Source organism: Gossypium arboreum, chromosome 8 (assembly GCF_025698485.1).
Source record: "Gossypium arboreum isolate Shixiya-1 chromosome 8, ASM2569848v2, whole genome shotgun sequence".
NCBI lineage: Eukaryota > Viridiplantae > Streptophyta > Magnoliopsida > Malvales > Malvaceae > Gossypium > Gossypium arboreum.
In genome coordinates, this window is record NC_069077.1 from 90,843,104 (window position 1) to 90,868,506 (window position 25,403).

Below are 25,403 nucleotides of genomic sequence, written 5' to 3' on the forward strand. Positions count from 1 at the left end.
ATCTCATTGTGCAATACGGTATTAAGGATGTGTCTGTGGATCGAGTTAGAGGTGCTGTAAGGTATATAAGAGCATCACCATCGAGGTTGACAAAATTCAACCAACGGGTAAAAGAAGAAATGATAGATAGTAAGGCTCAATTGTGTTTAGATGTGCCTACTAGATGGAACTCAACATATATGATGTTAAAGGTGGCCGAAAAATATAAGCGTGCATTTGAATCATATGTACGTGATGACCATAATTTTTTTCTTGATCTTACTGCTGGATATGGAGTTCCTACATTTGATGATTGGGAAATTGTTCGAAGAGTTATAAAAGTATTGGAGCCTTTTTATCATCTTACATTGAAGGTGTACGGATCTATGCATGTTACCTCTCATTCACTTTTTGAAGTATTGACGGATGTGTATTGTCTTTTTGATGGATGGCAAGATTGTGGAGATCTAGACATAATTTCTATGACTTCCAAAATGAGAGAGAAATATAATAAGTATTGAGGCGAAGGCAACAAGATCAACATGCTAGTTTACTTGGCGGTCATCTTTGATCCGCGATGTAAAATGAGTTTTTTGGACTTTGGGGTCAATTTTCTTTTTCCTAATGTTGCTAATGACATTATGAAAATGATTGATAAAGAATTGCATTGCTTGTTCAATGAGTATTCTTCTAATGCCAAGAGAATTGAATTGTTTAAATGTAGATCTAGTTCTTTGACAAATCTTTGCAGTTCAATGGAAATAGATCAGTCAGAAATGAAAATGGGCTTGGCCAAACAAACATACCTTAAGAAGAAGAAACAAGTTGGATTAGAAAGCAAATCTGAGTTGGATAGATATTTGGGTGAGGATGAAAAAGTAAACAATTCAAGTTCATTTGATTTACTATTGTGGTGGAAAATGAACAATCCTAGATTCCCTATTCTTACACAAATGGCTCGAGATATTCTTGCTATTCCTATCTCAACAGTTGCCTCGAAAATTACATTTAGCACGGGTGGACGTGTTTCTATAGTTTTAGAAGTTCTCTAACTCCTCTCATGGTCGAGGCTTTGGTTTGCACACAAGATTGGCTTCAGAAATCAAATGATGCCATCAATCTTGAAGATTATGTTGATGAACTTCAAACCATAGAAGACGGTAATATATAAATTTTAATTTATAAAATAAGCTTTTGTATTATTTATATTAGTAAGCATTCCCATAATTTAACTAACACTTTTGTTTTTAAATTTCTAGATTTATTCAAAATACCCGAAGATCAAGAAGGTAATATACTTAGCATTAATTTATAAAGTTAAATGTTTATTTAATTTATTTTTGCAAACATTTTTTATCATTTAACTAACTCAATCAATACTTTTACTAGATGTTTCAAGATTATCAACGGTGATTGAAGCACAAGAAGAAAGTTAAATTATTCTTTAATGGTTTTTGAACTGATGTGTTATTGTTATTAGTTTGGTTTGGTTTGTTTTTGTTGTTGGATAATTGAGCTTTTGTTGTGTTCTTTTTTTTTTTTGGGACTGGTGTAGGTTTCTATTGTATTTTGGACTTTTGCTTATGTTTTTTTTTTATTACAATGTTGTTGTATTGTTTTTGTTGTTTATTTGGACTCATGAAGAAACTTAAACTATTTTATAATGGTTTTTGAACTGATGTGTTATTGTTGTCAGTTTGGTTTGGTTTGTTATTGTTGTTGGTTAATTGAACTTTTGTTGTGTTCTTTTTTTTTTTTTTGTTTGTTTGTTTGGAGTGGTGTAGGTTTCTATTGTATTTTGGACTTTTTCTTATGTTTTTTATTATTATAATGTTGTTGTTTACTTCGACTCATGCTGTTTACTTTGACTTTGACTTATGTTTTTTTGTTATAATCTTGTTGTATTTTTTTGTTATTTTTTTGGACTAATGTTGTTTATTTGGGTTAATATTGTGTTGTTTGTTTTTATTCACTTATTTACTTTATTTTTTGTTGTATGATCATGTTTAAAAACTTTAAAGAAAATTATTTTTTTGAAAAATGACATAAAAATAAATAACACTAGAGTCATTTTTTTTAAACTTAACTCGAACAAATATATTCGATTAAATTCGATTCGAATTCCATCTCACTCGAATCGATTTGCGAAAATTTCAAATAAATTTAGGATGATAAATAAGATTCGAAAACTCAATTAACTTGAAAATTTTAGATTTGATTCGATTCGATTCGATCAAATGCTCACCCCTAGCAGCAACCCTAGTAGGAATACTAGGAGTGTGCTACCCAACCTAATCCTACTCTAAGTATGAAGTATTTTTCTATTTGAAATAAACTTCTCTAATTCAACAAGAGTTCTACCTTCTCTCTTTATAAATAGATTGCACTGTTAAGGCTATTAACAGAACTTTAAGATATTGTTATTCTTCTTGAAAATAGAGAGACTTTTATTCTCTTTTAATTAAATATATTTTTAGAATAATGGTTTTGCCAGTTTCTATTTGAGAAGAGATTATTTCATTTTCACCCCAAAAGAAAAGAAAACTATTTCAAGTTTTTGTGTTTGATTCGATTTGATTGGGCCTACACTTGAGGAAAATTCGTGGTATGAGAATAGTGGAGAAGATACCTTTTGTTGCATCGAAACAATGTTGGTTTCAAAATTTCTACGTGACGTCATGACATGGTAATTCTCCTAGTCGAGACGTCGCCCCTGTTTGTCGTGACGTTGCAATGTCGAGCTCTGTGATGTCATGACGTCACTGTCTATTTTTGTTTCTAGCTCCACCTTACTTAAAACACTCAATTTTCTGTGTTGTTTTTACCCAATGACCTCCTTTTTGACAGAATCAATGATGTTTCATGAAATGTAACATTTCTGCTGACAATGATCTTACTTTTTTTTGGACACCATAACTTATACTCTTTTATCTTGATAGTAAAACCCAGAAAAATACACGTCATCTCCCTTGGTTCAAGCTTTCCTTGGCTCTCTTGAGCATAAACAGTACAATTGAATACTCTAAGGTTAGAGTAGTTAAGAGGATTACACTACAAAATCTCTTTAGGATTCTTTCCATCCAATGCTTGATGTGGAGACCAATTCACCAAATACCTTTCTAGATTAATTGTTTCAGCCCAAAACTCCATTTCTAAATCTACATTGGAAAGCATGCATCAGGCTTTCTCAAGTAATTTATTATTCATCCGTTTGACAACACCATTCTGTTGCGGGGTACCAACAACTGTGTGACGTCTTTCGATTTCTTCTCATTTGCAGAAATCATTAAATTCTATTGAATGAAACATGAGGCCATTATCTGTTCGTAAACCCTTTTGTGGACTTCCCAGTCTATTTCTCTAGTAAAGTTTTCCATTGCTTGAAGGTCTCAAAGACTTCACTCTTGTGCTTTAGGAAATAACCCCAACCTTTACTGGAGTTGTAAACTCCTAACCTGTACCTGTCGCTAGAACAGGGTTTCAAAGCATTACCAAAACATTCGAAACATTTTTCCATTAAGTTACATAAATTACTATTCATTTACCGAGATCATTCATAATATCCTTTGATTGGGCCTTGGCCCTCAAGGCCCAATCCAAGCATTAGAATCGAATCGGGACTTAATTGAGACCTCTAAGAATTTTTCGTAAAATTACAGAACTTTTCCAAGGTGCAGGGCTCACATGCTTGTATGGTCCAAGGGACACATCCGTGTGACCCTGGGATATGCTCGTGTTGGAGGCCGTGTTCGACCCCTTGTAAATCTCTGACTTGCACATACGACCATGCCACATACCCGTGTGCTAGGCCTGTGGTTAATTAATTCAATTTAAAAATAGGTGCAGGTTTCACAAAGGCCAAGACACACGCCCGTGTTCTAAGCCATATAGCACAAACGGCTGAGACACATGCCCGTATCTCTGGCCGTGTGCCCAATTCTGAGCATTTTATTTCTCAAAATTAAGGTGCAGGGGACACATGGCCTGCCTAACCACATGCTTATGTTACCAGGCCGTGTGTCACACACGGTTTAGACACACACCCATGTGGACAAAATGAAGCCATTTCTAGCTTCATTTCTCTCCCAAAATTTCACCCAAGACCTGCACTTGAAACACACAACCAATGCCAACCATTCCAAGTATTCAAAATAGGCAATTTCATCATTTAACATGACATCTCATTGCAAGCACAAGGGTTTATAAACTTACCTTGATTTAACTTAGGTAATAACAACATTTGATCACATGTACTCAACTTGACACATGTGTATATATATACTATCATAATAGCCTGCTTAAAGATATCAAAATGAACCATTACTAGCCGTTCCAATGGCTAAGTTACAAAATAACATTTCAAGCCACTATTGGCCAAGTTGTCCTATACATGCCATTATACCAAAACGATTTTACTAAGTATACCTAAAATGCTAGTTGATAGTGTGACGATGCTCCAATGATCTTTCAACCTTCACGAGCTTCCAAGTACTATAAAATAAGGGAAAAATAAAATGGAGTAAGCATTACATGCTTAGTAAGTTCTTATAACATAAACTAAACTTATCAATCTTGTTTATTAAAATCTAGGCATACAATGCTATGTTTCCATCCATTTGGCTAAATTGCCTAATCACATACATTTCATCAAACATGTTAGTCACCAAAATATTCATATCAATCAAGTAACATAGATGAGCTCATCAAGCAATATTCTTTCAAGTCATTATCATACCATATCAAGATTTGCATGCCATGTCAAGAGTTTTATGTCTGTTGAGTCATTGAATTCCAATGGATGCTCAAGTAGTACACTCGAAGTGTACGATTGAATAATATGTCAATTCCTTATTCAATGGTACCCATTAGGGAACTTAACTAAGAAACACTCTCTCGAGCCACTTATCGTATAACAAGATTACCAGTCCAGGCTAAATCATTTATATAACGTATACTCAAAGGAGCTCGATTAGGATTACTAGTCTAGGCTAAACCCTAATCATAACGTATACTCGAGAGATATTATATCGGGATTACCCTTTTGGGCTAAATCAATTCTATAACTAGGTCAATGGGATTACTCGTCCGAGCTAAATCCCATCTGCAACAAATGCAGGACCCTATTTGTTTCGAGAAAGCGCATACAATCATCGGAATTCAACATTCAATCGGGACTTAACCCCTTTATCACCATTTCAAGCATGTATTAAGTTTCTCATTATAACATTCAAGTAATGTACATCAATATAAGTCACATTCCATACAACACAACATTCAATTAAACATATTTACATGCCGGATTAAGTTACACGAACTTACCTCGACACTTGTTCGCGTAAAAGTCTACTAATCCAAAATCTTTTATTTTCCTCGACCTAACCTCGAATTAGTGTTGTCTGGATCTATATAAATGGATCTAACCATCAATTTCATACATTTCATATTTAAATAGACACAATTTATGTCCTAGGAAAAATTAACATTTTTCCCCTAACTTTTCCACAAATTTCGATTTTGTCCCTATGCCTGGAAAGTGAAACTTGTGCAAATTACTCCTTATTCCAAGCCTAACCAAAGCCCCATTACAAATTTTCAAGCACATGTATTCATAAAATTTCAAAATTTTTCATCAAATTTTCCAACTCATTTTAGTCCCTAAATCATGTTTTCATCAAAAATCACTTTGTAAAAGTTGTTTATCTATCAATAATCTTTCATTTTCTACCATAAATTTCTAATTTCTAGAATATACATCCATGACCTATTTTCATACCTTGATAACTTTTCAAATTAATCCCTCAAATAGAGAGATTAAGCTATTCCAGTTTCAAAAATACTAAAATTACTAAAAACGAGACAAGAGAACTTACCCAATTAAGCCTTGAAAGTTTCCCCTCTCTCTCCTAGGGTTTTCATAAAATTTTAGGTTGAAGATGATGAAAATAAGATGATATATTTGATGATATATTTCTTTTCATCTTTTAATTAATTAAGTATTTTGGTATTTTCAATTTAGTCCTTTCCCTTTTTCTATAATTTCATGGATGAGCCACCAAGAAAAATCTACATACTTTTCTTAATGGTCAAATTACCACATAAGGACGTTAAGTTTTGAATTCCATAGCTATTTGATCCTTATAGCTACTAGAATTCAACTTTCACATTTTAAGTGATTTAGTCCTTCTTGTAATTAAGCACTTAATCGATAAAATTTTCATTTTGAAATTTTCACATGACATGCCTATTATAATACGGACCATATAATGAAATAAAAATAAATCATATTTTTGGGTCGGATTTGTGGTCCCAAAACCACTGTTCCGATTTCACTAAAAAATGGACTGTTACAGGAGTGGTCATTAATAAAAGTTAGAAGATATCTGCTACCTCATTTGGAGACAACTAGAGCCGGAACCCATAAATCAGAATGAATATAGTCAAAGGTCCCTTTTGTCTTGTGCGTTGCACTGTTGAATTGAAGTTTGCTTGACTCTGTTTCCCATAAATGCAATGCTCATAGAAATATAACTTTCCAACTCTAATGCCTTGAAGAAGATCTCTTCTGCTTAAAATAATCATATTTTTTTTTGCTCATATGACTAAGTCGCATGTACCACAACTAAGTTGATTTAAAATCCGTAAAGAGGAAATTTTGTCACGTTGTTGTGAGGTCAGAAGAGTCCTCGTCGTGACGTGGCGATGATTTCATCCTTGTATTGATAATTGCTACTGAACTGGTCACTTTGAACCTTGTAGAATGTATAGAATGCTGACTTTCTGTCTTCTCATCAAAACAAGAGCTCCACGAGATACATTTAAGTCGTTTGACTAAATGACGATCTTGCAACCATTCAAGTCTGAAATACCCAAAAAGACATGATTCTGCTTTAAATCAGGCACATGCTTGACATCTGATAATATTTTGACTATCCTATCACGCATCCTAATTTGAATGGTACCAATGTTGGTAATTTTGGAAGGTGAGTTATTTTCGATAAGCACAAATCCACCTTCAACCAAACTGTATGTGGAGGACTAGTCATTTTTGGGACACATATGGTAGGAACACCCTAAATCTAAGATCCTCTCGAATGTGAACTTAGACCGTTTGGTCGTTGACACCAATAATAAGTCAGCATCTCTATCCTTGGCTACATTAGCATCAACTACATCAACTTTCTACTTCCCTTTCTTGTCATTTTTGGAGACCCTTTTACTTTTATTCTGAAGTTTATAACATTCTGATTTAATGTGACCCTTCTTTTTGCAATAACCATATTCATTTTAGTAGTTTCTTGATTTCAATCTCGCCCTTGATCTTCTTTGACTCGAATTCTTAGATTGTTGCCTTCCTCTAGCGACCAACATTGAGGCTTACCTATCTGACTTATTTTTCAAACCTAACTCGTTGTCAAGTTTATCCTTACTCAAAAGGTTTCCCTAAAATTTTTGTATGAAGAGGGAAAAGAACAAAGCAATAACATAGCCCAATCTTCATTATCTATGTTGGCCTTAACATTCTTCAAATCATTTAGGAGAGTTACAAATTCACTGATATGAGCCTAATAGACTAACCTTCTGCCATACGGAACATATATAATCGTTGTTTTAATACCAAATGATTTGTGAGGGAATTTGTGTTAGAGTATTCCCAAATATCAATCATGAGATTATTGTAATCAGATACTCATTTTTACCTTGTTTGTTAATATAAGGCATTGCCATTGTTATTTTAGTTTTTTTCTATGTGTGTAAGTAAACTGATTAATAATAATGTCCTAAAAATAATATGATTAATAATATGATTATTCTTAAAAGATCCTTAGTCAAGTATTATTGTGGGTTTGAACAATAATAATGCATTGAGACTAATGTGTAGTTGATTGATGACAAAGTGTTGTCATTGACTTAGGGATGTCAAAATCAATACTTGAGTATGTGTTAGAGAACAACATAGGAGTGGCCCACTATGAGTATGTTTCTTGGATTATTATGTAATAGTCACAACATATTCCTAGTGATAACTATGTATACGATCCTTAGACGTGAGATCATCATTGTCCCAACATCATAGGTCATATATTTTGATACACTAAAATGTCTACCGTAATAAGTTGTACTATAAAGACTAATGTTGGTATGCTACAATCTATGTAGTGGGATATGATTGATCAATAAAAGATTTGTTCATCCTACATAATGGAAGCAATATCATAGCCCACTTGTCGGAGTAATATTAGAAATGCATGATCATGCTCAAATAAGTTGATATGAGATATCATACTTATTTTTTTATCATAGTCTACTCAGAGTATCAATAAATATGAGATTGGACTATACAAGTGTGATTATCCCATGATTTGTGTCCAATCTAGATATAAATGATAAAATGATATAATACATGAAAAATTATCATAGAAAGGTTATGTCAAATCATGACTTCTTGTAACTTGGTTAGCAATGATGCATTGCTAGATGCCATTCAATGCTTGTAACATTAGAAATATTTTAGTATTACTACTAATGTTACAAGAGCCTCTGTGGTCACACCTATGGTTGAAGTAAATAGAATCTAAACATAGTTGGTATTGTGTTTAGCTATCACATGAATTAAATTGATTATTGAATTAATTTAATTTGACAATTAAACATTAAACACATTATATGTACAAACTTGTTGTACACAAATATAGAACTTAATTAAAATTAATATATGAATTTGATTCATATAAAATATTAACTGAATATAGTTTATGAAAATTATTAAAATAAATAGTTATAATAATTCCAGTCAAAGGTAAAAATTATGGAAGATAATATTCTTTTGGAAATAATATAATGTATTAATACTTTCCATAGTTTTCTCTAAATATAAAGGAATATTTCTATTTTTATTAGGTTAGATTAATAAAATAATATAATCCCTTAGAGTGTGCTGGTTACTAAGAAAAAAAAATAAAGAGGGTATAGCAACTATTTTGAACATTCTCTCTAAAAAGTTCAAGAGAGTTTTTGTCGTTCATTTTGACTGGGTGGATTACGTAGAGGCCAATACGATTTTGTTGCGGCTTGGGATCAACATTGCAAGGGGATAAGACTAAAATAGTATCGACATCACAAGGGGATCAAATTGAAAAGGTATATCTTTGACCCTATTTCAACCCGATTCGTTACTCATACATGGATCCATGGTTGATGCAATACAACAAAACTGACTTTTAGCGGCGTTTTTTTAGGCCTTTAGCAGCGCTTTTAACCGCTGCTAAAATTTATTGCGGCGTTTTTACAAGCGCCGCAAAAAACGCCTCTATAGATAACGCCGCTAAATTTTGTGGCGTTTATTTAAAAAAACGTCACTAAAGGTCATGAAATTTAAAAAAAAAAATATTATAAAGGTCATGAAAAATATAAAAAAATTAAAATTCGTTATCAAAATATTGAGAATAATAATGTCCATGATATAAATATAAAAATTTCTATTAAAATTCTATTAAAATTCATTATCAAATTAAAATAAAAATAAAAATATAGAACCAAAACTAAAATAAATAATAAAATTAGATTAAATATAAAAATAAATAAAATACAACAAGTCCAAATACAACATCTTGTTTGCGAACCTAAACAACACTAAAAATGCAAAGGTCTTTTTATAAAAGACAAATTGCTAAGTTTTGAACTAGGAATTCTAATACCTCGGAAGACCATGCAAAGTTTAAAGCTTTATAAACTACACTCTCATCAGGACAAGATGCCAATGAACCTACAAACAGAGGGGAAAAAATATTATAGATTTGAATAGCCTGAAAGTGTCTAAAGAATTTTTGTACACTACTCCAGTCAGTTAATGCAGAAGTCGTTGAAAAAGCTGTGCATAATATGTACCTACAATATACAAAATAATGTAACGTGAAACCCAAATCCGTTAACTACAAAATTGCAGGAAAAAAGAGAACAGCTTAATATTTCGGTTAATTTGGTTGGTTTTTGTTAACGAAACAAAATTAACCTTCAACATTTTTTCAATGGATAATTCTACATATCCAACCAAAATATCAGAACAAATCAAAATCTAGAAGCACAATACAATGAAGATATTAATCATCATCAGATGTTAAATTAACACATACTAAAAGTTAAAAACAAATAAAATGAATGTATAAAAACTTAACAGGACAAATCCTAACTAATAACCAAAATAACATTCAAATATCGAATTTTCTTAAAAATCTCTTCTGTTAACCAAATTGAATTTTTTATGGTTAACCAAAAAACCAAATTTGGTCAGTTAATTCAGCTAAAAATAAAAGAATATTAGCAACAAATTATATAGCAACAAATTATAAATTGAATTTCAGGATGATGTCAAATTTTCCTAGAAAACTTCTAGTCAATAAAAATTTTGAGAGAGCAGTCCAAAAACTCCAACACTCAAATAAACTACATATGAAAACTACGTACAAATTGTTTAAGATAAGGATTGATGTATCAGTATCTTAACCTCAGTTTTCTTCAAGTAACCAAGTTAAATACACTCAACACCTCAAACAGATTATGAAGGTATAACCTTGTAATGACTTACCTTCATATCAGGGAAGACTCCACCTCCGATTCTCACCATCCACAAAAATCTATTTCCCAATAAATATTTCTATATTCAGTCCATTATTTCTATTTTTAGGATTCATTAACTCAAATACTACTTTCTACACTTTAAATTTTATTATATTTCCTCATGTATGTACAATTTGAAAAATAAATAAATCTGTCAAAGGATAGAGGTGGTAATACTTGGTAAGAATGAATTCAGTGATGAAATGGCACTGAAACACCCTCAACTAGCATGCTAATACCAAAGAATAAATTCAAGACTCTAAAACCCACCTAATCAACCAAGTATAAATTGAAGAGCTTCTCTGAATAGCAGTTCGAATATCATCGTCAGTCAAGCCTTCACATGGATCAACCTCCTATACAAAAATCAGTTAATCACAAACTCAAAACCAGCATCAAGCAAAAGTATTTACATAAAGGCTCTTGTTCAGAGGCACGTCTGAGCAATTCTAGAGTTGCAATGTAAAACTAATGTCTGTGTTTTACATGAAATAGTGCCATGACAAAAGTTAGAAAGTTCTATTTTATTAACAAAAAAAAGGGAAGGTGAGAAATTAACATCATGAAACCAGATAACCACTTATATTGATCAGGTTTTGTCATCTTTATTTTAAGCATCCTGTCCTTGCAGACAACTTGTGCACAATCACATTGGCGAGTAAAATGCACTCATCACTAGAAACAACAGAAATATTAATGATAAAAGATAGTAACTAATGACCAACAATTTGTACAATGATGTCAATATTAATAATTAACTGATGACCAACTTTGTACAATGATGTTGTAACGCCCCGTACCCGAGACCGTTGCCGGAGTCGGACACGAGGTGTTAACGGACTTAATTCATTTACTTACACAGTTCATTTTTAAATTTTCAAACAAGCTGGCTAACTGCATCACAGTCACTTTAAAAATCATATCTCAAGTTCCAAAACTCGAAAACCGATTCCGTAAATTTTTCCTGAAACAAGACTCATTTATCTATCTCCAAATTTTTTTCTAGAATTTTTGGTCAGGCCAATTAGTACAGTTTATTAGTTAAAGTCTCCCCTGTTTCAGGGTTTGTCTACTCTGACCTTCATGCATTACGACTTAGATATCTCCCTGTACGGGGCTACAATGCTTGTAACATTAGATGCATAATTTATTCACTATTTAATTCCACTCCTACTATTTTTAGTGATTTTTCAAATTCACATCACTGCTGCTGTCAGCATCTATTTTTAAGGTAGACTTTACCTATTTCATGGTTTTCCATAGATCAACTAGCCATGTAACACCCCGAACCCGAGACCATCGCCGGTGTCGGACACGAGGGGTTAACAAGCCAAGTTCACTTGTTTTGCCCATCCATTTGACATTTCCAGTCAGGCTGGAAAACTGCGTCACTGTCGCCTTAAAAATCATATCTCGAGTTTCAAAACTCAGAAACTGGTTTCGTAAATTTTCCCTGAATTTAGACTCATATATCCATCCATGGATTTATTTTTAGAATTTTTGGTCGGGCCAATTGGTACAGTTTATTAGTTAAAGTCACCCATGTTACAGGGATCGACTGCTCTGACCTTCGCGCGGTATAACTTGAATATCTCTCAGTACAGGGCTTTAATGCTGGTGCCGTTTGTTTTTAATTAAATTAGACTCAAAATGGAATCTGTACATATAAGGTATGTCTCCTAATTCTTTTTGGATAATTTATAGTAAATTTTTAAAGTTGCGACAGGGAACCCAGAAACCATTCTGGCCCTGTCTCACAATAGCTTTAATATCTCTTAACATGTAACTCCTATGACCATTTCGTTTCTTCCATATGAAAATAGACTCATCAAGGTTCATTTACATAGCTTATTCACTATTTAATTCCATTCCTACGAATTTTGGTGATTTTCACATTCACATCACTGCAGCTGGCAGCATCTGTTTTAAGGTAGGTCTTACCTATTTGGTAGTCTCCATGAACCAACTAGTCTTGCCATACATAGGTTCATATATGATCATTTTAACCATGCCAATGGCTGATCATATGACCAACATTCCCATTTCAAGCCATAGCCACATCATGACACCAAATATATACATACAAACCACAATTAGTCTAAGTCGATACTTCACTTTTACGAGCCATTTTCGCATGGCCGTATATATATACATCACAACATATTCAACCAACAAGGGGTAGTCCTATACATGCCATTTCAAAGTTCAACCAAAATTTATACCAAAATAGAGGCGTGGATAGTGTGGATGACTTCGACTTTATTGATCCCGAATCCGATTGCTATCGAGCGAAATCTATAAAACAGAGAGCCAAAGTAACGGGTAAGCATTTTTTATGCTTAGTAAGTCTCAAGGAATATAATCAGCTCTAATTACAGCAATACATTCACATAGCCAAATGCATCATTTCATTAATACACATTCTTACTTCACACTTCATCATTATATACTTTCACAAAGTATCAATCAATTCAATAACTGAAATTCATTAGTCGATTGAGCGAATGTTGCTCAAACATGTCGACTTTCCAATGCACATATAACGTACCTTATCCTTTGGGCTTTTCGAGTGTACTAATTGAATTCATTACAGCAACCAACACTCACCTCCAGCCCAAGATTCTTCGAATATAACCGGATATAATCACGTGCACAAATGCCTTTGGGTCTTAGCCGGATAGAATAACTCGCATACGAATGCCTTGGTCTTAGCCGGATATAGCCACTAGCACAATTGCCTTGGTCTTAACCGGATATAATTTCCAGCATAATTGTCTTCGGGCTTAGCCCGGATATCATTCAATTTCTCATGTACACATACATCAATAATCATTGGACATACATATTTCATTTTCAGTTACTAAGGCTCAAACGCACATATATTCACAAGCATATTCGCCTTGGGACTTAGCCCGGTATCATTCAATTTCTCATACACACATAAATCAATAATCATACACATCCATACTTCATCTCACATAATTCAAGTAAGGTCACTTCTTGAGGACTTACCTCGGATGTTGTCGAACGGCTTTTTCGGCTATTCGATCACCTTTTCCTTCCCTTGTCCAATTGTGGCCCTCTTAGCTCTTGAGCTAATTCAAACAAATTCAATTTATTAAAACCTCATTGTGCTTGCTTATGGCGAATATGACAAGGAGTTTAAATGGTCATATGGCCACTCTTTAGCTTGAATACACAATGGTCATGCACATTTTATACTACATCAAGCAATTCAATACAATTTATTTGAGCATCAAGGAAAAGCTAAGGCCTTCAATAGGCTACCCAAGGCCGAATATTCATGTACATGTTGAGGTCAATTTTGCACTTAATACCTCACAAAACAGCATGCATTTTACTAGTTAATGCTTTGCACATTGTGGCCCAAAACTTATAATATAGCATCAAGCACTTATATGTGTGCTAGGCCGAATTGTGCTTGCAATTTCACAAGCATTCTTCCACATCTTCTTCTTTAAACCAATATATTCATCACTTACTTCATAGCCAAAACATCATGTGCAAACATATATATACAATATGAGCATGGCCGAATTTCAAGGTGTCCATAGCCATCCAAAAATACAAATTTTAACTAACATGCAAGAAGCATGAACCATGCTCATGAATGCATCATGGCCGAATATGACAATCATGCTCCATTCAACTTCAATCATGGTTAAACACAAAAAGAAAACTCAAAATCTTACTCAAGAGTAGACAATCCATCATTGCATGCATCATCATCAAGCTTCACACTTAGCATGCAATGGCTTTATCACCATAACAACTTTGGCCAAATACCATTTCCATGGCATAACAAGGATTTGAGCCATGGCTAACATGCACATCAAATTAGCAACCAAACCATGCATGAAACTCCCAACACAACCTCATACATACCTTAATCTTGATGCAAACTTAGCCAAATCTCCTTCTAGGTCTCTTCCAACCCAAGCATGAAGCAAAAATCCTCCCCCTTTTCCCTTAGTATTTTCGGCCAAGAAGATGAGAAAGGATGAACAAATTTTTCTTTTCTTTCTTTAGGACATTCGCCAAAGTGTTTAGAATGGATGAACAATTTTTTTCTTTAATGCTAGTCTTTATTTTATGACTTCCTACATACACCACTAGCAAAACATGTTGGAAACATGTTTCCTTGCCCATAACCTTGTCATGGCCGGCCACTCCTCCTTAGGAAGGGATTATTTGACATGCAACTCCACCTTTTGTTAACATGTACTAACAAGCCATTTAAAATTAGCCTATCATATTTCACCATGTTTCACTTTGATCCCTATTTAATACTTTCTCATACAAATGGGTAAAATTAGAGAATGAAATTTCCACATATGCATGCACACACATAGTAAGCATAGAATATAACAATTAATTATTTTTATGACTCGGTTTAGTGGTCCCGAAACCACATTCCGGCTAGGGTCTATTTTGGGCTGTCACAAGCCATTTGTCATACATGGCACCAAAATGATCGTGATTAACCATTCCAATGGCTAATCATTACCAAGCATTTCCATACCACTCAATGAACAATATACAAAATGATTATAATGCTATGCTCAAAATATATATAAGCCATTTTTGCATGGCTATCCAAATATATACATTACCAAAAGGTACTTGATTAACAACAAAGGGCAGTCCTATACATGCCATTATCAGAGTTCAACCAAAAGAGTACCAAAAGGGCTTTGATAGTGTGGACGACTTGACTTTGACACTCCCGAGTCCGATAATGATTTAACAAAATCTATAAAACAGAGAATTGAAGCAATAGAATAAGCATTTTAATGCTTAGTAAGTTTAAGTAATGAAATTATTTACGACTAATGTATAGCGTTCATATGACTAAATGAATAATTGTATATACCCATATTCCCAAAATCATACTTACTTCACATTTCAACCCTTATATTCATACACAAGGGATCAACTTAACTAAAGGCCGAAAGCTTGTTAATCAATTGAGTGAATATTTATTTAAAAGGAATCAACTATTCCAATGCATATACGAAACATACCTCATCGTTTGGATTTTACGAGCGTATTAATTGAAATTATTACAGCAAGATCGCTCATTCCCAAACCCAAGTACCTTCGGGATTTAGCCGGATAAAGCAACTCGCATAAATGCCTTCGGGTCTTAGCCCGGATATAGTAACTAGCCCAAATGCCTTCGGGACTTAGCCTGGATATAGCAACTAGCACAAATGCCTTTGGGACTTAGCCCGGATATAGCAACTCGCACAAATGCCTTCGGGTCTTAGCCCGAATATAGTAACTCGCACAAATGCCTTCGGGTCTTAGCCCGGTTATCATCCGAATAATCATGCACATATATCAATAAATCATAACACATCTGTATTTCATTTTCATTGTTAGAACTCAAACACAAGACACTTATCAACCATTCTCATTTTCGGCTCAATAGCCACATACAAAGAGCATGATTTTGATTTGCTTTATGACATGATTTCTATACACATTCGGCTACCCGTCATAAGTATAAACTAATTACTTCGACATATAATTCAAGTAGAACCATTATATCACCATTTATTTGTTATGCTTATATGTCATAACTTAATCAAATCATAAACTAAGTTCCATTACTCAAAGACTTACCTCGGATGTTGTCGAACGATCTCAACGGCTATTCCACCACTTTTTCCTTTCCCTTATCCAACTTTGATCCTCTAAGCTCTTGAGCTAAATCAAACAATTTACTTCCCAATCAAACACAATCATACGGCATCCATATGCATTTTAGAACCATTCTTAACATACTTACTACTCATTTACAAAACAAAATACTCATATCACATTTATAAAACTACAAGCCGAATATACCTATACTTACCTTACTTAAACATCAACCCTCAATTTCTTTGACATAGCACATTCCCGAAAATGATAAGGCAATATAACAGCCTTTAATCCAACTTATAATTCATACATATCACATTCCAAGCATTCGCTCTATTCTATCACTTAACATACAAACATTACTCAATAACTTCCTAGTTCAAATTTGGCAATTACACCAATTCACTAGATGATTTATTATTATTATTGTTCATTTATTCAAACTACTTACAAATACCTTAAACTATCTCAATTAACAACCATTTGTAACTTATTCATTAAACATGAAAACAACCATATATCTCCTCCATTTTCTACCCGTCATGTTTACTCTACTTGAACCGAATGCACATAAAGTCCTTGGCCGAAACTCATTAAACACAAATCAGCCATAATCTTGTATTTAACTTGTGCATAACCTTATTTACCTTCCAAAAATCATAAAAATATCAAACTCTTAATATTTATGTTCAAAGTCGAATCTTAATATGATCCAACCTCAAACTCATTCATTTCAATCACTCACACGGCATTTGTTCAATTCATTAGACAAATCTATGTTTGACCATTGTACTCATGAACATTAGAATTTATCATTTGACTAACTAAAACCCTTCTCTTCAACAATTCTTCATAAAACATAAAAACCATAACCCAATCTCATCCTTTAATAACTAAAACCGAATGCTCAAACCATCACCAAGATTTTCATAATTTTGACATGGGTTATGTAAGAAATTAGCTAATTAACTAGAAACAAGCTTAAAGTTTAAAGAAAATCTAACACAAATGACTAACCTCCCTTAAGCTCAAAGTGACTGAAACCTCCTCTTCTTTCTTTCTTCAATTCGGCCAAGTTGAACAAAGAAAGAACTTTGTTTTCATCATCCCAGCCGAACATGAAACAAGAGAATTCCTTTCTTCTTCCTCCCTCAAGTCACGACAATGGAGGAGCAAGGGTGAGACAACTTTGGTTTCTCCTCCCATTAACTAGTATTTTATTATTTCTCACACAACATTTTAACACAAAATGTTTATAATATGTTTTAACCCATAGCATGGCCGGCCACTACCTAAAGTTTTGGGTAATTTGACATGCAAGTAGAAGCATTTCCTAACATGCATTAATAGATCCTTATAGATTAACCTATCACATTTCAAAAGTGTCACACATAAGTCCTATTTAAAAAAATTCACTTACAATTAACAAAATTCAAACATGAAATTTTCACACGTGCATATATATACATATAATAAGCATCAAGTATGACGGTTAATTATTTTTATGACTCGGTTTTGTGGTCCCGAAACCACTTTCCGACTAGGGTCACATTAGGGCTGTCACAGATGTGATGAACCACCCTTCAACAAATCTTATGAGCATGGAGTCGACTTGATTCAGGTAAAAGGTACACCAAAGGTGAATGTTTGAGATAATATAAATAAGCCTGCATAGTATTGATCTAGGTAGGCTGTAATGATCCAAAGTTCATAATAGGTTCATGTTCTAGTCTAGTTGGAAGTTGATCGAGATTTTTTTTCCCCACCAAATGTGTAGCATAAACAAGGGGAATAAATACACAGACATGATATGTAAATATTTATATGAAGTGAGGGCAAAGTAGCAGAAGGTTCATAGGCAGCTGAATATTTATAGCTAGAACAAAGCATTGACATGTGAAATTGAGTTATATTCCATAAAGTTTATGAAAACTTCATCTTGCAAATATTTTACCTGGTTCAACTTCTTCGCCAATTGAGGTACACCACAACGATCAGCTAAACCATTATATACCTATGTACAAATAATAAAAAAATAAGCAAATTGACTGGAAACTATATCAAACCATGATCAATAGTTAAAGGTTGGTTTAGCCATACTGGACGACTACGGAAGAACTTTTCCTCTGCCACAAGGGCATCATTGATACTCCGGTTGAGTAAAATATCCTGTTTAGAGAATAAATTAAGAGTGCAATCAAATTATTGGCACACTAGTAAAATAAGATACCTGAGAAGTAGTATATGAATATAAAATCAAAGTAGAGATCATCAAGAAGCAAAACTATGATAATTTTGTGTAGAGAAAAATATAAAAGGGTTTTCTGAGACAGAGAGTTGCCCATAAAAAAGCTTGTGTACATTTTTTCAATCGATTCCTGATCTAGTGACCAGCCCATATAAAAAACTTTGCCTTGATCTATGCTAAACATACTTAAGGTTGCCTAGAACATAAGTCGAGGATATCACACACCATTTGAAACAAATAGGGAAGTATGGCATATGACAACAAAAGAAAATGACAGGACATGTAAATAATCAGGAAGATCCTACCATCTAAAATGGCAGGAAAAACCAATATATGTTCTAATTCGAGGAAACAATATGATGAAAGACCAAAAAGCCTTTAGAGCATCTTGAAGTAAAGAATATGGCATAAACTTTAGAAAACTCTAGGAATGATAAATCATACGCATTAACAATGTACTCAGAATAATTTATTTAAAAGGAGTAACAACATCTTCAATTATGTAAGGTTATATAGTTACCTCTTGACTACAATTCACAACACCTATGTAACCAAGTCGAAAGGGAATCACTTTCCCAAGCAGCAGATTACAAGCATCAGTACCTCTGTCCATTATATCCAACTGATTCATAGTCCAAAAGTAATCAGAAACCTAGAACAGCTAATATAAGTCACGTCATTAATTTTAAAACAGATTTCATATTCAAATGTGCACCTTTGTGATTACACCAATGGTTCTATAACATGCCCAAAAGAAAATTTGCTAAAGAATTCAATTAAAAAATATATTAAACAACAACTCGAATGCAGAAGTTGGGATTTTGATCGTATAATTTACCATCAGGATTAGTATTTCCAGCAATTTCAAGCGCATCAGAATTTGCTAAGTCAGAATTTGCAAGAGTAACAGCTATAATCAAACAGCTTGGCTGTTTAATGTATGACATGATCATTGTTCTTATTCGAGCTTCAACGTCAAAGGGCTAGTCACCCACGGGAACCTTTGTGATTCCACGAAAATCCACGAGAGTGATATCAAGAACATTTGGTGAGAAAATCTTAAGTCGAATCTGCTTGTCAGAAACACTTTTGTTTCCTCCAGCCTCCCTATCCATCTCAGCCTGCAATTAATTGAGACTTCAGACATTTTTCATTTTTTAGTATTTAAACACACGCATGTACACACACAGAGAAATGCCTATGGAAATTAAGAGGTTGTATTTTCTGCTCACTGTGACTATCCACCTAAAGCCTATGGAAATTTGGTATCTTTCTTCTATAACCCAAAGGATTTTATGTAAAGCAAAAAATAGCAGAGGCACCTCTAGAAACCAGAAATTTCAAACGTCACCCAATTAAAATCTTTCTGGCTTCAATGTTTTATCTTACAATTCTAATAAACCTTATAAGCAGTTTGAAAAGGGGAAAATGATAATAAAATTGCTTACTTCTGCTCTTCTCAATCATAACAAGAAAGACAGAACCTAAATCTCCCTGCGAATCTCAAAAGTCATAGAAGCACTTGCCGTGCAAGTGAAGAAACTCGCCATACTCTTCATCGTAACCATCAGTTTACGCTGGTCCGGAGAAGTGAAGGACAAGAGGGAGACGCGCATTTATCGGAACCATGAGGCAAGAAATCATGGCCAACTAGCGACTCTAGCACACCGGACTTGCCAACGCCTGCTTTCAACCACCGCCACTGCGGCAACTCTATAGTGGATCTGCTACCAAGTTTAGCGAATATGTCTTGTAGCTTGTTCACTAGTGGTATAACGGAAGATCCCAATGGTGGCACAGATGATTGAGGCGGCGTCGATGCTACTGCTGCTTCTTCGGCCATTGATTTAAATGATTAACAGATTCAAGTTTAGAAAGTGAGGGAAGAGTATTGCCGCTAGGGTTTTTTCTTTTTCTATTCGAGAAGTGAAGTAGAGAAGGTTACATAAACTCCATTGCTTTAGGATTTCTTTGGGGAGGGGAGGGAACCGATTTTGGGAAAACGAAATGAGGGAAAAAGAAGAGATTTCATGTCAATTTTTAGGATTTTAGGAGGAAGGGGGAACCGATTTTGGGAAAAAGTTACACAAAACGGTGCCGTTTTGCTCGCTAAAAATTTCTTATTTTGTTTTAATATATATAAACTTTATCATTATCTCTTAAATAATTTAAACTATATTAATAATTTTAATATATTAAAATAAATATTATCTTCTTTACAATTATATAAGAAATTAATTAATAAATAAATTAAAAATCAATCATATACCCCAAAAAACTTTAAAATTATTTTAATTAATAGTATTTTATTTTTTCATTTTTGACATGTGTTTTTCTATATTTTGCTTTCAAAATTTTTCTCAAGAAAATCCAAATGTTGCTTCAATTTTCCAACAAGAAACCCTAAACCATAAACCTATATCCTAAACCCTAAATATATATATATATATATATATATATACAAGGGATAAAAGTAATTAAAAAGAATCTTATTATTTACCTAAACCCAAAAATAATTTGATTTTTTGTTATCTTATTAAAAACCTTAACCCTTAAACCTTAATAGCCTAACCCTTAAAACCATGAACAGTACTGCAATCCTAACTGTAAAACAAAAGACCAAAAACTCTAAACCATAAACCCTAAACCAAAAACTCTAAACCAAAAACAATAAACATTATATGATAAACCCTAAACCCTTAAACCATGGACATTAAACCTTAAATCTTAAATCATAAATCATAAACCCCAAAATAATAAACATTATATCATAACCCCATCCCCTAAACTTTAAACCATAAACCATAAAACATAAAACATAAGCCATAAATCCTTAACCCCAACCCTTAAACCATAATTAGATATTTAATTATATGTATACACCTAAATTTTGATAGAGATACATCTCGTAATTATATATGAATTTCGATTTAATGTGTAATTGTAGACGTGAAATTCTAATTGTGGTTTAAATGTATAATTGAAACTTTAATTTTGATTTAATCATACACATTTTAAAAATAAATACATAATATATTTTTATATTGAATAAATATAAATATTTATGTATGCAATATATAAATATAAAATGATGTTATATCAATAATCGTGTTCATAATTTATGCTTTTGGGATTTTACCCATTGCACACTAAACCATTGTTCATGTATACTTTTGGGATTTAACCCATTTTGATATATATATTTTTAAAATAATAATTTATATTTATCTTATATAGATTTATATTATAAAAAAATTGAGATACACAAGTTAAGTAGTTTACCATATTTACCTCTAAACTCCAAACCTCAAACCCTAAACTCTAGGCCTTAAACACTAAAACATAACCCATAAACTAAATTACTTTTTTTCGGTATTTTTCAAAAAGCACAGCTAAAACCTCGATCTATAGCGGCATTTCTCCAAAAGCGCCGCTAAAACCTCAATCTATAGCGGCGTTTCTCTAAAAGCGTCGCTAAAACCTCGATCTATAGCGGCGTTTTTCCAAAAGCTCTAGAAGCGCTGCTAAAACCTTGATCTATAGCGGCGTTTTTCCAAAAGCGCAGCTATTGTTCAGTTTTTAGCGGCGTTTTTGGTCCAAAAACGTCATTATTGCTCAGTTTTTAGCGGTATTTGGACTAAAAAAGCCGCTATTGCTCAGTTTTTTACGGCGTTTTATTGCAAACGCTACTAATATATAATATTTGCAGCGTTTTTTATCCAAACGCCACTAAAAACGCCGCGCTAAAGCCCTATTTTCCTGTAGTGATAATAGCTGGAATATTTTTTTCTGCTGCAGCACGAAATGTACTGGCGCTCCAACACTTTGTCATATACAAGGCTTCCAATTTCCTCCATAAGGCTACCTCCTACAATACATTGTTAGTGAGCCACAACTGAATCGTTGACAGTGCCTTCTCATCAAGCTCCTCCTATTTTTTCTTATTCACATCCACGAACCTTTGCCCTATAACGGCCTTCTTTAGACCATTCTGAACCAGAATTGTTGTCATTCGAACTTGCCATAAATTGGAATTTATAATCCCATCGAACTTATTGAGATCGTATCTCATTACGATATTTGAAGGGGTTGAATGCAAAAACTGAATCAAACTCTGATACCATTTTGTAAGGGTAAACTCGAGTTCTGCGGTGAACAAGAACGAAAAATGAGAAAATTGAACACAAATATTTACATGGAAAATCCCTTCTGAAAAGGATAAAAAACCATGGGTAAAGAAAACTTCACTAAAACAGTAAAAGTCAAAAGAGGAGTACAAGATAGAGAACCAAACAAACTCGAACCCGAAATAATATAAAGTTCTCCCGAAATTTCCACAAACTCTCTCTGAATTATGTTGTTGAATCAAACTCCCTAGGAATGTTAAAAGCCTATTTATAGGCTAAAATTCATAGCTAATCTGCTTAGAATATCCTAGAGTTATAAAAGTTCAACAGGGAAAAGATAACAAACTTTATCTAGGAGAAGAAACCTGGTTTAGTGGGGAACACGTCGCATCTTCGTGATGTGGCATACTTCCTCATCGGGACATCCTTCATCGCACCATCGAGACATGACAAATCTTCTTGTCGTGACATTGATGTCTTGTCGTCAAGACGTTGGCTCTTCCTCGTCTTGATGTTAATCTTGTTTCGTCTGAAATGCGAGGCATACTCCACAAGTATGCATACATGCATATGGGTACTATCCATAGGCTCTTTCTTTTATCATAATTTTTTTATACATATATATATATACACACGGGAAAAGGTGTTACAGCGTCGCGCCCTTGCTTTACATTTGTTTTTTATAATAGATGAACGCACGAAAGGGGAGGTGCTACACCTGTTAGGTTCAATCCTCCATCTCTCTATATATACACTTTAATACAAGACAAAATATACACATGCAGCTCGAGGGTGTTCATTGAATATATAAATTTAAATTTAATTTAGTATATAAATATTTCAAATTTAGAATTATGAACCCCTAACACAACCTATAAATATATATCTATAAAAATTTCAACTAACACAACCTAGTTAAGCCACTTGATGAATCCCTTTACTATAGGCTTATAAGCATATTAGTCCTTAAAATTATAATTTTTACATGTATTTGATTATAACAAAATAAATAATAAATTAAATTAAATTTTTGTGAAAGGATACTAAGTTTAATTTCGCTTATTGCGCATAAGATTTCTTTCAGGTTTTTAAATTTTCAATTTTAAAATTATGGGTGAACATAAACCAAGATTGTTTAGAGAAGTAGTGAAATAAAAGAAGAGCCTAAAAAATGGCTAGTAAAACAAAAGAAGAGCCTGAAAATTGTGGCCTATTAGCTCAGTTGGATAGAGCGTCATGCTAATAACGCAAAGATCGTAGATTCGAAACCTGCAAGGGCCATTGTTTTTGTATTATTTTTTGTATGCTTAACACGTTATCGCTTGGTCTTGTGGGTTTTGCAGCTCTTCTTAACTTAATTGCGACTTAAGTTTTTGGGGTTGTATAAACACAATTTTATTTTGTTCTGCTAAAATATAAGTCTCAATTAATTCATTTTTCTTTTCAAAATAAATTCTTATACAATATAATAATACATGCACGAGAGGTAAAAATAAACATACACATGCAGGGTGTACTCACCTTCCGTAAGAGTTCCTTTTCATTCACCATTATTCTTTTCTGTTATTTGATAAGTATTAATATCAACGGCAGGCATTCATGCGTACATTTACAATAAAATAACAGAAAATAATCATATGATAGAATTAAAGTGCAAGAGTAAATAACTATAGGGAAGGAGGGAGTATGGGGCGAAAGTTTTTAACCATACAGCTAGAAATATTTGATAACCATTTTGCAATTTGTCATCTTTAATAGCATGTCCGGCAAGGGATTTAAAGTTATCATTCTAACTAATCTTACAACTATCAGACACAATGGCATAATTAAGCAAATATTTGAACTGAATTAACCATAAAAGTTCTAATGATTAGCTACAAATTTTAAACTCATTGGGCTTTCAGACACTTCTAGAACTCCATTTCAAAATTCACCATTTTTTTTACTTCTATTGTTTCCTATCTTTACCGTCAGGATCTTAATTCCTATCACCCAAACAGCAGTTAAAGGCTGACACAAAAGCCCTTCAAATTATTGCAACAAATCGGATCATCCTTCAAATTTCAAACGTCAACCACTGTCGGGTTCATCATATCTATAGAAAGAAAAACCCTAACTTGCCCTACCTCTAATCCGCAGTTATGAAAGATTCCAATTTAAAAGACCGCAAATTATAGAAATTTCTTCTACACATGATTTACGTATTAAGCGTTGAAAACTGAATATTTTCATTTAAAGAAACAAAACAAAATTCAGAATATCATGCCTATTTCATATTTAAAATAAAAACTTGTGAAATATATATAACGCATTAATGATATTATATAAATTAATTAAAGTTAAATTGTGGGTATAAACTCTTCTCTTTATGTTGACTTTTTTTATAAATTATATGTAATTTTGTTTTCAATATGATTTATAATTATTTTTATCTTATGATGAAAATGTTTTTGAGGAAAAAATATTAAAAATTCTAAATGTCATCGCAGAATAACATGACTTTAACGACATTATTTTTTTGACGCTTCAAAAAAGTGTCGGTAATTCTTTGGTTTATTTTACCTTTCCCAACAGAAATATATTTGCCTATAATGATCCTTCTTTTAATAGCACTTTAAACCCAAATTAAAATGAGGTATGAGAGTTTGGATTCAATATCAAACAATCCCATTCCCCTCTTCCAATTATCAAAACAAAAATGTCAATCCTTCCTTTGTTAGTCCTTTCTGTCTTGAGATGTTCCCTTTTCCTCTTTCTGGTCTCAC

At 33.1% G+C, this 25,403-nt stretch overlaps 1 protein-coding gene across 1 annotated transcript; it reads right to left on the reverse strand.

The window, feature by feature from the left end:
- Positions 1-10,844: 10,844 nt before the first annotated feature.
- LOC128296630 (dynamin-related protein 3B-like) lies at positions 10,845-20,354 on the reverse strand. Its single transcript, XM_053032064.1, has 7 exons — positions 20,088-20,354; positions 19,503-19,632; positions 19,312-19,394; positions 19,032-19,133; positions 18,364-18,432; positions 18,218-18,277; positions 10,845-10,949 (listed from the first exon to the last, which is right to left on the reverse strand). Exons 1-7 carry the CDS (start codon positions 20,352-20,354, stop codon positions 10,845-10,847), a joined length of 816 nt encoding a protein of 271 aa, XP_052888024.1.
- Positions 20,355-25,403: the final 5,049 nt, after the last annotated feature.